Below are 16708 nucleotides of genomic sequence, written 5' to 3' on the forward strand. Positions count from 1 at the left end.
TTGGTCCGGAAGCTTTAGTGATAATGAAGTCTATTAGAATACTTTCAGATGTGTTAAAATTTCAACTTTGCCCTATAAATGAAGAATAGCTAATATTCCATTGCACTTACAGAGCCCTAAAATTAAGTATTTTTCTATTTCAGATATAAAATTATTAATATGAACAGTCTTGGTATTGCTATTGAAGGATATACATGTGCCAGGGTGGTAGTGACAGATTTATTAGACTTTTTGCATGCATTAGTGGAACATGGCTGATGTAACACAGAGACATGCTGGAGTAAGAGGCAGTAGGTACCTAAAAGATTTTTTTAATCTCTTGTAAAATTAAGCATGAAATACTTGTTTGTAAAGCCCCTGGCAGTTGTATAATATAACTTCTGCAAAATCTTGCCTTTACCTTAAGTCTTAGGTTCTTAGATTTTTTTTTTTTTCAGGGTTAGTAATAATGGAGATTTTTGTCACTAAGTCATTCTTACTCTTCATTTTTAAATTTTCATCTAATGAAATGAAGGGAATGAAATCAAGTGAATGTTCTTACATGTGCTTAATGAGACCAATTCACTGGAGTTAGGCTATATAAATCTACGCAAGTATAATTGACATTTTTAGATATATACACATATACGTAATTTCATATTTGTATATAGAATAAAAATACTTCTCAGCAGAGTTCTGAAAGTGTGTTAAGACTGGTATGCAGCTGGGTATATGATTTTTTTTTTTCAGATAGGTATTTCACTACTGTAAAAGTACAGCCCAGTTCATAAAGCAGTGGCAGTGCAGTTAGTCTTCAATTAATGGTGCTGCTGCTCTTTAAAGAATACATACAAAAGCACACCAATCCATCCAAGAGAAAGAAAAGACTATTTTTTTATTTTGCATAGTATATCCTATTCTTATAAGAGCTTTGTTTTTTTTTAGTTATGTTCATGTCTGATAATGAAAGTTTCAATCCATCTCTGTGGGAGGAACAGCGGAAACAGCGTGCTCAGGTGGCATTTGAGTGTGATGAAGACAAAGATGAGAGAGAGGCACCACCCCGGGTTAGTATTAAATTTATTTTTGAGTACTTGTTGCTTCCCTCCCTCTTACTTCCACCTTAATCTCATCCTTTTCCTTACTTTATCTGTGGGTTTCACTCTGCTGAATAAATCAAATCTTTATTTATTAGTTAAGAGTACCTAGCAGGATGAAACATCATAGTCTGGATATTTTTTTTTGTTTGCTTTTAGTTTGAGTGTTTCTTGGACAGATCATTTTAAGCAGGGCACAAAGGAAGAGCTCTCAGCTGATCTCTGCCAATGTATGGCTGAACTGGGAGGCTACTTCATTGAGGTGCTGTGGAGAATGATAGTGGGGAGACAGTGATTAATCCTGATTTTTTTTTTTTAAGTGAATTACAGCTGTCATAATCCTTGCTTGCAATCAATGGACACACTGGGGGGAGGGGTAGTGAAAGTAATTCATAATCTTCCTGGGTTTTATAAGCCTAAGTCTGCATCAATGCAGGTAGACTTGAATAGCGAAGTGGAGATCCTGGATTGTTCGGTGGTTCATCCTAGATAATTATTTGTTTTAAAGTTTATGTTTTTGTTACAGCATTTAATTAAATGTAGAACATTATTGCTTTTTGTTACACAGGAGGGCAATCTGAAGAGATACCCAACTCCATATCCTGATGAACTGAAGAATATGGTCAAAACAGTCCAGACAATTGTACACAGACTAAAGGATGAAGAATCTACTGAAGATATTGCCAAGGAGTCAAAACGAGAAGGCCAGACAGTTTCTGTAAAAGATGTGGGAGTAAAGGTTAGATACAATACTATTTTCTGGTTTTGCAAGAACTTCCAAAGATCTTATTGATTCTTTTTAATCCTCTTCTCCCTCCCCTCTAATGCTTTAGCAAGAAAAATTGTCAGATTACAGAACACAATTTACCTCTTCTCCACCCAAGGAAGTCTGTAATAAAACATCTGGTGTGCAGTAGCAGTTTTCCTCCTACACTAAGAACAAGGAAAGCGACTTGATTCTCAGGCAAATACAAACTATGGGTATGTTAAGGAGCTGACTTCTTCAGTTTCTGGAGGAATGGCATCTTTGTCATTCTCTGATCCTCTTTTATCTGATAGACTTCACAGTGAAATTTGGGATAATCTCTAAGGATCTTGCTGCTGCTCTCATGACTGAAGGTTTTATACGATAAGTTGGGAAGGCAATATGAGCAAGCTGGGAAAGGTGTCAAGAGTCTGTAACAGGCTGATGCAGTGTGATAGGTGATAGGACTACTGTTTGGTGCTGACATAGAATCATTGTAGATATTGGCCATTTGGGTTTTTTTTTGTTTAACTGGAAATTTAGTGGTACAAATGGACAAAAGTAAGGAGAAGAGTCAAACTGATTGACAAAGGGTAGGGTAGTCTGTGGAGACTGCCTTGGTAGTCTGTGGAGATTTCTCAGCATTTCATACCTGGTGCATTCCATACTGTTTAATTACAGAGCTCAGATTTTTTTCATATTTTCCATATTTTCCCAAAATACATGATGTTGACTCTAAATATCATATGTTATTGAAAACCTTTCAGGATGTTTTTTCTGCTAATGTTCTTAATTCTGTAGACTTCAGAAATCGGTTCAATAAAGAACAAAGTAGATGAGAGAAAACAATATTCAGCAGGAAGCTCTGTGCAGAAGCCTAGTGAACCAGAAACTGAGCACAGCACTGCAAATTCACAGATAACTGCACTTGTTAAAACCTTGCAGAATACGAAAATCATTGTCAACCATGAAGACATGCTTCAGGTATGGCATTGCAATGAGCATTATAGCATTCAAAAAAGTTCATAATGAAAGATACATGCATTTAAAGAAAAAGAAAGTAAACTGAATTAAGGGTTGATCTGAACTGTGAAAAGACTCATACTTTGATAGAATTCTTTAGTTATTGCTTGATTGTCAGTACTTCATTAAATAATCAGTTTTAATTGTCACTGAAAAGAGAAAATACCCAATTAGTGGGAGCAATAAAAAACCTTGTATATCCAAGTGACAAGGCACATGCATTTCAAATGAAATGCGGAATGTGGGTTTAAAAATATTTATTCCTCTGTGTTTATTAGTGAGCTGACAAAAATATTACTTGGAATGTATTTACTTCTTATAGTGAGAGATTTTAAACTTAGGAACTCTGTACATCTCTCTCACAACCACAGTGTATTCATTTATTTAGAAAATTTGAGATTGATGACAAATTTTGGAACTTGTCATTTAATCAGTTCCCAGCCTGTAAAATACTTTTTCATAGTTTCACAAGCAGATTAGGTTTTTGCCTGTGTTGTATAAGCATCAGAACACACATGTATCATACTTTTGCTGAAGAGACCTGGTGACAGGCAGTTGTGGCTGTTGCTGGCTACTTCCGCACTAGCACATTCCTGCTTCTGTTTACTTTCTGAAAGTACTGGCTTTGACATTTTTCTTTAATTTAAAAACATAATTTCAGAAGATCAGGGTGTTTGTCTAATGATAGTGACAGCAATTCTTTGTAGATGACTGTATGCCAGTAAGTAAATGAGGCAGGGATAGTGAATTCCTTACTTCCCTGTACGAACCTGCTGGTAACTCTGTTGCAGAATCCAGTTATCTAAACTTTGCATGGGTGTAAGTTTCCCATTTCAACATTGAATACACTTGTATGTCACATCCAAGAGGAAGGGCAATGTGGTAGGTGCAGTGAAGGGTTGGTTGTTCTGACTGCAGATGAAAGCAGATGGATTTTTAGTTTTTATTTTTAATGAAGACTACCGTAGCTTGTTTGCTACCTCTCAGTCAGGTTTGTCCTGCACTCCCAAGAACTGGCCAGGTAATTAGTATCATGGGAAGGTGGTGCTCCAGTAGGTTCCATGTATTAAGTGTTATAAAACAATAAGAAAAAGTGAATATTGGCAGACTGGAATTTGCAACATGGATTTTGTAGCATTTGTAGTAGGAAGCATGTTTACTAAAAAGAAATTTCCACTTTAGGGAAAGAGGATTTGCTGGGGCTTTTCTTCAAAATGTTACTGGAAGCAATTGGTTTTTGAAGATGATCAAATATAGGGCTGACAGTAGGGTACTGAACCAGTTGCATGGCTGCTTTTGTGGCAGCTTTGTCTGTTAATCTCTTTCATAAGTGCACTGAGCTCCATCTTATGGTTCAGAACTAGTGATTTCTAGCTTAAATGTATTCAGCATTGCTTTATTCCTCTGCTGTTGTTCTTGAAGTTAAATAACTTCTTTTCCTTTTGGAGTTTACCCCCAGCGAGCTACCCTTGCTCTTTTTTTTGCAAGACTAGGCAAGTCAAGCTCATTGTCTTTTCTGACAGTATAGCTCTTCATTCCTAAAATTGTTCTGGTCACGCTACTCTGTAGGTGTTTCAGTTTGAGATCTTCTTTGCAAGACCAATACCCAGCTAATCAGTCTGCATTGTTTGCTGGTTCAGTGATCACTCTGTGACTTGGACTTAACTGGAAGTTCTCTCTAATGGTGGAATGAAGGCTACAACTACTTGCTCGAAGTAGTTTTTGCAGCTAAAGTTACCTGTTTGATTGTCATCCCATGGAATTTAGCAGTGACAATGCAAGTCTCCATGTGCTACTTCTTAAAGATAATTCAGTTGACTTGCACTACAGATGCACTACAAAGCTGTAGTAGTCACCTATGCTGTGTGGCTTGTTTATCTTTTTCCTCCTTATTGTTCGTTGAGTGATAGTCTAGGTAGCATTTACTTCACCTTTAAGCTGCTCTTTAAAATACATAGTGTAAAACTCTTTTTCCTTTGGCAGGAGTCAGAAGAACTCTCCTCTGATGAAGAGATGAAAATGGCAGAAATGCGACCACCACTGATAGAAACCTCCATAAACCAACCAAAAGTGGTAGCTCTTAGCAATACCAAGAAAGGTAAAATACCATAAAAAGCACTGGAAGTGTTGTGTGCTTCTGATAATTTCTTGACTCAAAGTGGCTGATTTTTTGAATGAAATTATGTAAAAGTAGGCTTAATTTGTATGTTTTAAAAGAAAGATGATTAATTCTCTATTTAAACAGTGAAGGCAGGAAAAAAATCTGCAATCTTATGCTCAAGTGCACAATAGAGAAAGCTGTTTTGACATCCTAATTTTCTTGCTTCTTGTTACCAGTTTAAAAGCAGAGGGGAAGAGGAGATGTATGTGTTTTGGGAGACTGTGAGCTTGAACACAATCTGGAAGTGCTTAAGAAAAGATTGCAGAAAGTGGTATTTATACTGGAAAAATTCTATACTTCCTGCTCTTCCCAGATTTTGTGAATTGTTGCGGTTATAGGCAGCTCCTATACTGCTGTTATAGGTAGCAATATTTGTTTAAATTTCTTAGAGAAGATGTGCTCTCTTCCTCAGGTTTATTCTTAAAGTTCTCTTTTGGCAACTCTTTCTCCAGAGTTATTTTACTCTTTCATTTTTCTTTGTTCCTCTAATATGAAACTTCAGAATATTTTCTTTTGTTAACTAAGTTTTATATTCTCTGAAATATAATTTTGGTCTGGGTAACCATTTCTTTAAGAAATGACCCAGGATTCAGAGAAAACATGATTTAAAAATTGTATAGCAAATAGTATTTTACTTCGTATAATATCCTAGTCCAGTACTTTCCAGGACAAAAGGCTTTTCTTCCCCTTAGATGTAAAAAGGTGAGATTTAGTGAGGAGAACCACATGGAGAGATAGCAGGACTTCTCTTCTGTGGATCACACACAGAGGAAAAGGTTGATGGTTTTTGATAATGTCTTTGGGGTTTTATGTCTGACTGAAGAACCAGGTCAAAACTTCTTTCTTGTCTCTGAAGATAGACATTAGTTCTGCTAAATTCATGCATTTGGCACCTGTAACTGTTTCTTGAAGCAAAAATTTAAACTTATTTGTTTCTGCACTCATGTCAGAATCACGGCTGGCTTGAATTCCCCCAGAGGAATTATTTTTATATGGATTTAATATGTAAGTATGCATACATTATGCAAGAATCAATGTGCACAGGGGTAAATTAGTCAGAAAATGTTGTCCTAAGTGATCTGCAAAGCATGAGGATGCACTGGATTCCAAATCAGTAAAGAACATTTTCCATTCCTAGTTTTTTACATTTACAAAAGAAATTTAGAGCTTATCTAGTGATCTAGGAGTTCCACAGTCCTTGATCTAATAAATAGCAATTTGACAGTGATACAATGTTCAAAATCAGGAACTGTGTACACTTTCAAAATTCTTCTGTGTATTTCATTTTCTTAGGGGCTCATGTAATTCAGAACTTTGAAATCATTGTAAAAGCAGAAATATGATTTGATATATATTTTGAGGAAGTATTCAATAATGTAGCACCATCTTATGCCAAGGAAACTGGGCATAAAGCAGCAACTTACATTTAATTAACACGTAAGGGCTGTTTACATTGAGCCAAATACTTAAAAAATAGGAACTGTTGCCAACAGTTGAGATTAACTTTGCAAAGGTGTTAGCTTACAATTTAGTTTCTGGTAGTAAGAATTACTGAACAAGAGGCAATTTCTAAATGCCATACATACACAGATGAAATGGCTATTAATAAAATGTATGTGTCTAACTAAATTGGCAAATTTTTATTTCAGATGATTCAAAAGATACTGATTCCTTATCAGATGAAGCTACCCACAATAGCAACCAGAATAACAGCAACTGTTCCTCTCCTTCTCGAATGTCAGATTCTGTTTCCTTAAATACCGACAGTAGCCAAGATATTTCTCTCTGTTCTCCTGACAAAGAAACACATGCATGTTTTTTATCCAAGATCAGGTTTGTAAGACACTGTACACCACTAAGCAAATACGATAGAAAATTGTTACTCAATATTTCATATCATGTGTACATTTCTTTAATTCATTAATTTATAATTCATGAAGGAATTTAAATTTTAATGTTTTGAAATAAGGTTGATAATTTTAAGGTTAATAAGGGTCTCGTAAAAAAAAAAATTCGGAGACTAACTTTAGTATACAATACATGGTTTCCATCTTTTTAATAGTGGTTCCCATCTTTTTAATAATAGGGTGTAATAATTTTATCTATTTAATTTTTTATCCCTGTAAACCACTTCAATATACCATTTTAAAAGCTCTGTGGTTTTACCTGCTCGATTTTGTACATCAAGTTGATTGCTAATAGAGCTATTAAAGGCTTTTAGAAACTAACAAAGAATGTAATTACAGGTTGTCACTCTTCTAGAGGTTTTGGTCAGAAAGTGCCATTTTTTAAAAGATTGCCAGTTTTGTCCAGTATTGTCATGGAAATTAAAAGAAATTGATTAAAAAAAGTGACTTATTGTCACTTTGTACTTCTTGACACTTCTAAACTGTTTTTAGTAACTGCTGTTGAATTTAAACGAACTTTTGAAATCAGATGACACAAACGTTGCTGAAATGAGTCCTCTCTAAAACATATTTCTGCAGTGGTAAGATAGCAAATGGTAAAACTGGTTTTTTGTCCTGTTTTGTATGCACAGTGTGGCTGTGTTGCATGTTAATTATAGTTTTTTCTGAAAGAGTTCTTAGAGAAATATCTTGGTTCCTTTTGGAACTTCTTTCAAGAGCCTTCTTTTTTTTTTTTTCCAGACAAGAAGATGAAAATTTGAATATTTTGCAAAATGGAGGAGAATTGAGCAGCACAGTAAAAGAAAAACTAAATGTGCAAGAGAAGGTTACAAATTTGTCTGAATATGAATTAAGCATTGGAGAAAGATTAGGCCTGATAGGAAAAGATGTTGATCTAAGCACTCCTATGGAGGAGTCTCACAAATTAGACCAAATAAACATGAATATCAATAAACTGGTTAGTGAAGAGGCAGTTCCAGTTCCTGTAGAAAGGTTAGAAACACAGAAAATGGTTTCAGTAATGGGCTTTTTGAATAACAACACAAAAGAAGAAAGTGAGCACTTGGAAAATGGAAATCAATATCCTACAAATAAAGTAAATGGACATCCTGAGGAAACAGTACAGTCTCCAAGTAAAGACAAACTAGTGAAAAGCACTACAGTTGATGGTGATGCCGCTGAGCTGTCTGTTTCAATAAGCACTGAAGATTTGTCTCCACAGAGAAGCGGTCCTGTGATGAAATCTCACAGCATCACCAGTATGGACAGTGGTAGTCTGAAAATCTATGATATTGTAAATGAGAATGGACCTCAACAGTCAAACTCTGTGGTAAAATCACCATCTGATACTGCAGATGGAAAAAACATAGTCCGAAGTAAATCTGCTACTCTTCTGTATGATCAGCCTTTGCAGGTTTTTCCTGGGTCATCGTCATCATCTGATTTAGTATCTTCTACAAAAGCTGTGTTCAAGTTTGACTCAAATCACAATCCTGAAGGTGCTAACGTAGGGAGAGGATCAGTGACAGGTGGTGCACAGATGCTCTGCATTCCTCCCCAGTATAATATTCAATACAGCAGCAGTGCAGCAGCAAAAGATGCCCTGTGGCCCCAGAAACAAAACTCCCAAGGAGAACAAAGCAGCTTACCTCCTTCACGTCTGCTTAGGTCTGACAGTACAGAAACTCCCGGCTACATAAAGCATTCTGCCAACATGAATTTCTCCAATCATAACAATGTCCGAGCCAGCGCTGTGTACAACACTCACCAGAGGATGGCTGGGAGACATATGGATATGTGGGCTGTCCCACCTAATGACAGACTGCTCCCAGGAGCAACCAGACACACTCTCCAAAGGCAGAGCAGTGTATCTTCTACAGCTTCTATAAATGTTGGGGATAGTGGACCTTCCAGGCGGGCCCAGGTTCCTGAAGGGGACTATTTAACATACAGAGATTTGCATTCGATGGGAAGAGGTCCACCAGTAATGTCAGGGCAGCAGAGACCTCTTTCTGCCCGAACATACAGCATTGATGGCCCAAATGTAACCCGGCCACAGAGTGCTCGGCCCTCGGTGAATGAAATACCAGAAAGAACTATGTCAGTCAGTGACTTCAATTACTCACGGACTAGCCCTTCGAAGAGGTCAAACGCAAGGGTTAACTCCGAGCACTCACTGTTAGACCCTGCAGGAAAAAGTAAAGTCCCTCATGACTGGAGGGAACAGGTGCTGCGACATATTGAGGCTAAGAAGTTAGAAAAGGTAAAAATAATAATTTTTTTCCTCTACTTCTCTGTTACCTGAGTGTGGAATAAGATAAATAGTCTATGTTTTGAACTTCTTTTAATTACTAGTGAAAATCTACTTTTGATCCTGCTCTAAAAATGATAAACATGCTTGTGATGAATATCTGAGAAACACTCAGATAGTAGACTATCTGAACTTTTGACTAAAGTCAGTTCATTTAGACTAAATGAACTTTTCTCCCAAATTAAAAAAAGGTGCTGTTGTTTTTACATCATAGTTGCCAGTTTAGCCAAATTACTATTGAATACTTTAAATATGTCACACTGACCTGCTGGACTGCAAGGCTAGCTCTTGAAAGCCAGGTAATTATTGTAGTATTGTAATCACATTATACTAAATATTCCCTTACATTTCTTGATCTTTCTTATCTGTCTTTTTTCCCTTCTTTCTTCTCTTTAAGAAGAAGGAAAAATCAGTAAAATCTCTTTGGAAATATAGGTCTACAGCTTTACTTGCTGAAGAATCCAATAGCCATAATTATCATGTATTTGCGTTCAAGCCAGTTATCTTTTGAAGTTGGGTATCTGACAGATTGTTGAATGAACATTTATTGCTGTAAATGGGAACACTTAAAAATCTTCATTTCAGAAAATTACAGTAGGTTTCGATAGAACTAGAGATGAGGAAGAGGATACTTTATGTACTGTAAATGCCATCAAGAACTTGAGCTGATGTGTAGAGCTGAAAAATTATATATCTTAAGAATTTGAGTAGAACCTGGAAGAGTGTAATCTGTGCTGTCGAGTTAGCCCAGTTGAAAAAATCATCACTAAAAAATGGATAGAATGTCATTTAGCCTGACCCTGTTTCTTTGGAAAAGAAGTAAGTTAAGCAGCCAAAATACATTTTGATTATGCCAGCTACATGGATTTTGTTTTTTAGTTTCTTTTCTACGAACATACTTTGCTTTATTATTATTATGCTAAATACTTGAATATCTGTGATAGCTAGAGAAATTTAACTGGAGATGGTGGGAAAAATTACTTTTAAATATAATTTTTCTTTAGAAATCCCAGTATTTGGAGGGGTAGCTTTGCTTTTGTTGTTTTGGTTTGGATTTTTTTTTTAAGTTGCATAACATCTGGTGACAGAAAGGGATGGGTTTTCTTTTTAAAGAAGCCTGCACAACAGCTGTATCTGTTCTGGTCCAGATTGTCCCCTACAACAGAAAATGTTTTCAGACTTTGACAGTACTGTGCTGTAGTGTGGGGGACCCTTTTTCCCACAAGAGGGTCAAGTGTCACCATGTTCCAACTCTAATAAACATTCCCTCATTTTCAGTTCTTCTGGATAGTTATATCAAATCTTACGTGAAATGACAAGAGAAGCAAAAATCCCAGCACTCCCTGAATACAGAGGGAAACAAAACTTCAGTGCACTGCTAATGCAGTTTGTTTATTGCTTGTTCATCTGCATACTAAGAACACTTTAATACAGAAGTGATACCTGTTCAGGTCTGTAGAAGAGTAATCACCTTTACTGAAAAGACATTTTTAGAAGTGTTAGTTAGATACAACACTGACAAAAAGAGGTATATAAAATTACACATTTTGACAAATATTTAATACTTCTTGACCAGTATGGGTTATTAGTATTACTTTTGCTGTGACTCTTATTGAATTTAATCACGTTTATTATTTCTACTTTGTGCTTATTAGGAAGGGAGGGTGTAGTGGACTTTTGGGTGTTGATGTGGGTTTGTTTTGTTTTGTTTAAATTTTATTTTCCTAAGCTCCTCAAAGACATGTTGATTTTGTTTTTCTAAAATTTAGTAACTGAAGAGAGAGGGAAGAATGAATGCACAGAAAGAATAAAAGAAACAGTGTCTTCTTGTTGGACAAACTAGAGAAGCTAGTTCTTTATCTGTTATCTCTTTTTACCTGATATAGGTAGGAAAAAAAACTTCCAAGAGTTTAATTTGCATGAGGAGAGATACAGAATAGTTTTAAGTCTCCCAAAAATGATTAAAAATGAGTTCCAGCCAAGTAACCAGCATTTGTAATACCTTTAACAGGCTCACTGATCAGTGATCCCATTATGGGCCATTCACTTAGGAGTTGGACTCAATGGTCCTTTTGCGTCCATTCCAACTCAGAATATCCTGTGAAACGCAGAGACTAACTAAAATTATCCATCTGGCTGAATGAAGGTGAAAATGGTTCATGAGACCATTTGTAAATAGAAAATCACGCATATAGTAGAAGAAACAGCTGGCTTACCTGATGCAAAGCATGTTTTGTTGTGGGAGAAAGGAGCTTACTTAAATGTCAAGCTGCTCTCTAGTGTTTATATATATAACCTGTTGGAAAGCAGGCAGTCAATTCTGCCCTGCCCCCAATCTCATAAATGTAGTGCACAGGTGAATTTTAGAAACAGTAATATTTTTCAGCATATTTTTCTTTTTGAGTGTGACATGCCAATTTTACCACCTGGTATGTTGCAGTAGTCTCCTATAGTCATCTTGTTGGGTTTTATTTAGGATTTTAAACTGCCTGTGTAGAAACACTAATATCACACTAGTACATGGAGGAGGAATTTCTTATCCATAAACTGCAATAAAAAAATCTGCAAAGTTATCTGCAAATATCTATTACATTTCCATGCTGAGTGTACAAAAATAATTAGTGACCCTGCCTGTCCTTCCTTTACATATGTATATTACCTTTTCTTGTTGTGGGTCTCTTGGGTGTTCATTAGGTGTGTGTTTGCTTTCAGTTCTAATTTCATCTTCAGTGAAGTCGTCTGTTTTTTTATCTACTTTATGTACTATTTAAAGTGCAGAGCTTTCAGTGGAGCAATCATAAAGTTTAATTCCTCATTTCAAATTTGCAAATCAGAATAGTTGTGGGTTTTTTTTTCTCAGAGTTTTCAGTGTTCAGTGCCTTATTAAAAGAAAAACATCTAAATGTTTTAGTTTTGATACGGAATTGTAGTTTTAATCAAAGTTTTTCTTGAACACATCCCTAACATGCAAAAATATTTTAATTGATATGATCTCAGATTTTCTCCAAGGTAAGCTTGCTTCAGTGTGTCAAGGACAGTAACTTTAGTGGGTCTGTGAATAGATAAAATTAAGTTCTTAAGTGTTTGTAAGATCATAACCTGAAGACACTGATAAATTACAGGAATGTCTATCCATTCAGTAGTTGTTAAGTTTTAAATTTTTATTTTAGTTTTATTTGTATTTTCTCCATTTTGAATGAACTACTGAACCATCAGTGTGATATTTTGTGGAGTTCAGAAGTCAAACCATCACACTTTAAAAGGATTAAAAGGATTATTCTTGTGCGTTTGCTATGTAAACAACAAAAGTTCAGACCCTGCAAACATTTTATGACAGTAGAATTTAAATTACACGTAATTTTCCATGTGTAACTCTTCAGTAGCAATGCTATTATTTGTGGAAGAGACGTAAATTCATGCCTTTTTTTCCTCTTGTGACTGAAGAACAGTTTTATAATGTTCAACCTTTTCTTTGAGATTAACTGGTATCTTGCTAAAATTCTGTCAGATTTTTTTTTTCCCCCCTGCTTGTGGGCTTTTACTCCAAAAGGCTTAGACCAGTAATTTTAGGCATTTTGAGAATACCTTGTGCAAACTTTTTCTGGCGAGTCTTAGATGGTCATGGGGAATGAAAACTGAAGAGACTTCTAGACATTTAATATCATATCAAAGGGTAACTTAATGTCCACCTTTAGCCTGTAGTTGATTCTAAGTATTTTTAAATAAATAAGTAAACAAATAAAAGGAGTAGTACTTAGGCTTAGCAGGTAACTTACCAGTTAAGGCTATTCCACGATAAGTAGAATGTAGAGTCTTGTTCCCTGCAGATACTTCAATTTTACTAGTTTCTCTTCTACACTGAAATTTCATGGATTGTTATGACAGATTCCATCCAGTCTTAAAATTACAAAAATATTATCTAATAGAAATTCTCCTAAATAAATTCCACTGTTTATTGTCTAAATTTACCTAAGTAAATGTATTACATAGCACTTCAATTCCCAAACTGTTCCCAAAAGAATGCTTACTATGCCATTGAAATTATCCAAGAGCCTTGGCCAATAAAAAGTATGGTCAGTAAATACTGTTTTCCAAGGGAGTTTCCAAAGACCCTGCTACAAGAACATCTGGGGAATACAAGTATGCAGAGGCATCTGACTTTGATTATTAAAACAGTTTTATTTATTTTCACAAGATGAAGCTTGTATGAAAGAGCAGATGTCTGCCTGAGGACTAGTGACTATTTTCAAAATCACATTAGTGTACATAGTCAGTAGGCAAATGCCAAAATATATTTATTCATGTAAGAATTGTTGCTGTATCTTAGTCAAATTATACCTGTTCTGAATATTTCTTTCTTTAACTTGGAAAAATTAGACAACTTTGAATTTGCTGAGGTTTGATGCTTTGTGGTGTATCTTTTCCTATGATCATATTTTTTCATGGGGTTTGTCACATTTTCAAGATAGGTTTCTTTCATTCATCAGGTGGAATGTGGAGGATTTTCTATTTCTTGCCTTGTGTAGTCTGTTTTGTTCTTACAGCTACAAAAGTCCATAGTGGCAAGATGGTAATGTCTCCTCCTTTTTTAGTTAGCCTTGACAATATTGCAGGGTTCAGTTTGCAAGATAATGAAGCTCAAAACTAAACCACTCTCACTTCTGTCCTTGAGGTCATGTTACTGGTTTAATTGCCTGCAGTAGCACAGAGGTGGTATCAGTTTCTTTCAAGCTTCTTCTCCTTTAAATGAGCTTGTTCACATTCTTGAATGAAGTGTTACTGGAATTGCTGATGTTGACAGGATGGCTATAGCAAGAAAATCCAGTCAGTCAAATATCTGCATAAATTTTTATTTGTACTTTACCAGTAGCGTATGTGGGGGGATGAGACAAAATAATAACTGGTAATTAGATAGTTTTCCATAGGTGATTTTCTTGACCGCCAACTTCTCTTCTTACAACATATTGGATATGTTGCAAATTTATCAAAAACCTGAAAATATTGATAAACACCTTTGTTGTTTTTTTCAGACATGTGAATATTTGAATGACTTTATTTACATGTAATTCTGCATGTTAACTGCTGATTGCACGCTGATTTACAGTAAATAAGGGTAAATAGGGTCACTAAGTTGTGTTTTATACATCACAGACGTATTGTTCTTGCATGGTTTTTATCTTGCATGACAATGGAATACGTTTGTATTACCTGTATAACATGTCTTTGTGGTTTATGCATGCTGCACTAATCTCTGTGTTAAATCTGTCCCCTTTTTATTCAGAGCATGCTGTCTCGGTCCTTTAATTCCAATTATGCTGCAGTTAGCAGCTTTCACTATGGCAGCTCTAGGGATCTGCATGGCAGCCAGGGTAGTGTTGCCTTGAGTGTTGCAGACGGAAGAGGTTCTGGTGTGCACATTGTTCGAGTGAGTACCTACAGGAGGTTATTGCAATATGTAGAGGGGGAAAGAATAAACACTGAGGTGGTCCTTAAGTTCACAGAGTTATCCTTTTACATATGCACAATGCTGTAATAAAAAGAATATAATTTATGTGCTGGAATTTTTTTTAGGCATTAAATACTTTGCCTTCACTTCATATGCCTTAAACTTACTGCAAGGCTTTTCAATTTAATGTCATGAAGTTGAGTTTTTTAATTGGCTTTTGTAGATGGAACACATTGTTTGGTTTTGTTGTACCTTTGTGAAGAAGAGATTACCATCCTGAATTTAATCGAGGTTGATAAAGGTTTGAACAAAATCTTACAATGCTTTTTCCTCCCCCAAATCAAATTCTGATGATACGAACTGAACTGTAAGTTACTGTGGGCGTTCAAGAAAATTAATAGTAAATTCTAAGAAAATGTGAGGAAATGAGTTTTTAACTCTTAGCATCCTGAGTGATGTTATGGTATCCATAGTGAGCAGGATAAAGTCAACAGAAATTTAAACCTTGAATAAGTTAGTCCCTAACATTTGTTGACTTGTCTCATCAGCTTACTGGTGATTAAAGACACCTCTGCAGTTGAGAGTTTTTGTAAATATTCATCAGTGTTTTATGGGTTTATGGTGGCTTGGCTAGTGAGATTTTCTACTAGTTAATAAAAGAAGATAAAGAATGATAAAGCCCTTAACATATTTTATCGGAATGTTTTAATTTGAATTATATGAAGACAGCTGTCTTTACTGCTCCATTCTGCTTAAAGCATCCTCAGGCGTCTACTCCAGGAGACCAATGCCAGGATGAAGTATTCATTTCAGGACAGCAGAATTACTCATCTGCCACGCTTAGTCTCAAAGATGTTCCTCCAGACAGCATGAAGAAAATAGCTGTGCAGGTAATTATGTGCATGACACCATGGATAGGATATTATTTACTATTATTTGTAAGAGTGTATTTTTTATTAATAGTACAAATTTACGTTGGGATAGCAATTGGATCTAGAGCTTCTTTAAAATGTAATACGCAGGCTTTGAAGCTGGTATAAATGAAATAGCATCCTCTTTTTGGAAGACAAAACTTAGTTAACTATATCAAGAGAGAGAGTTCTTAGTTTTCTTCAGTAGGTGCTTTGAAAGAAAAAATCTGCAACCAAACAGGTACTTGCAAATAGAAATTGGAATATGGGAGATGATTTCAGAAAAGCAATCTGAATCTGATTAAACCTTCTAAAGAATAAACTTGAAAAATGTGATGAAATTGTGATGATAAACCAGAATTTGTAGGGGGCACTGCATTCATCTCTTAAGCACCATCTATAGAGGTGGGACTTACTACAATGAAACTAAATGGATGCTTGTAAATTATTATGATGCAGCAATTGATTTTATTCTTATAACTTTAGTAATTTCAGTTGCATTTCTACAGACACTGGATATTGGGAATTTGCATGTGGATATTTTGCCTATGTAAACTCTACCTCTGGCATTGCAATAAAAAGTAATTTTCCTTCATAGTTCGGGTTTTCAGAAAAGGCAGTGGAAAATTGTGTAAATTAAATACATCTGATCTATAAGTAAGCTAAAAATGTATTAAATACATTATCCTTTCTCAGTATCAGTTTGACATAAACTCAGAACAGATTCTGATATGTGTCCATTCACATAGCATGGTTAAAGGTTGAAATTTGCACACTTCAGTTATTTATAATATTGAGAGAGGGAGTATTTTAATATCCTTGTATCCCATAACTAATGGGATAATGGTGGCAGGCAGAAAAAAAATCTGTAACCCAAGCCTGTAGCATTTTTGGAATCATACAGACAAATGAGTTGACTAATTAGGGTGGATAAGAACATGAGGCATGTGGACAAGGAGGGAAAAGACTGCCCATCTCAACAGAGAGCTGCAGAGCTGAGCAGTAACTCTGAGACTTCGGTAAGAAACATTGTCACCTCCAGCATCATTCCTGGTGACATAGTTTGAATGCATTGTATATCTTGACAGTTGTGTACCTCAGTGACATATGTTAACAGAGGAATAACAT

At 35.6% G+C, this 16708-nt stretch overlaps 1 protein-coding gene across 6 annotated transcripts in view; it reads left to right on the forward strand.

Moving 5' to 3' along the window:
- The window catches only part of ERBIN (erbb2 interacting protein), a 108030-nt gene that overhangs the window by 83204 nt on the left and 8118 nt on the right, over positions 1-16708 (forward strand). Inside the window, exons 17-24 of one of the 6 annotated variants that reach the window (XM_032675483.1) lie at positions 925-1046; positions 1645-1815; positions 2623-2805; positions 4825-4942; positions 6655-6838; positions 7654-9175; positions 14505-14648; positions 15428-15559. In XM_032675483.1, the coding sequence (XP_032531374.1) occupies positions 925-1046; positions 1645-1815; positions 2623-2805; positions 4825-4942; positions 6655-6838; positions 7654-9175; positions 14505-14648; positions 15428-15559 (2576 nt within the window). The remainder of the gene's footprint in view (positions 1-924; positions 1047-1644; positions 1816-2622; positions 2806-4824; positions 4943-6654; positions 6839-7653; positions 9176-14504; positions 14649-15427; positions 15560-16708) is intronic. The other 5 variants (XM_032675477.1, XM_032675478.1, XM_032675479.1 and 2 more) reach the window with 5 other exon arrangements.

The sequence above is a fragment of the Chiroxiphia lanceolata genome, chromosome Z (genome assembly GCF_009829145.1).
Source record: "Chiroxiphia lanceolata isolate bChiLan1 chromosome Z, bChiLan1.pri, whole genome shotgun sequence".
NCBI lineage: Eukaryota > Metazoa > Chordata > Aves > Passeriformes > Pipridae > Chiroxiphia > Chiroxiphia lanceolata.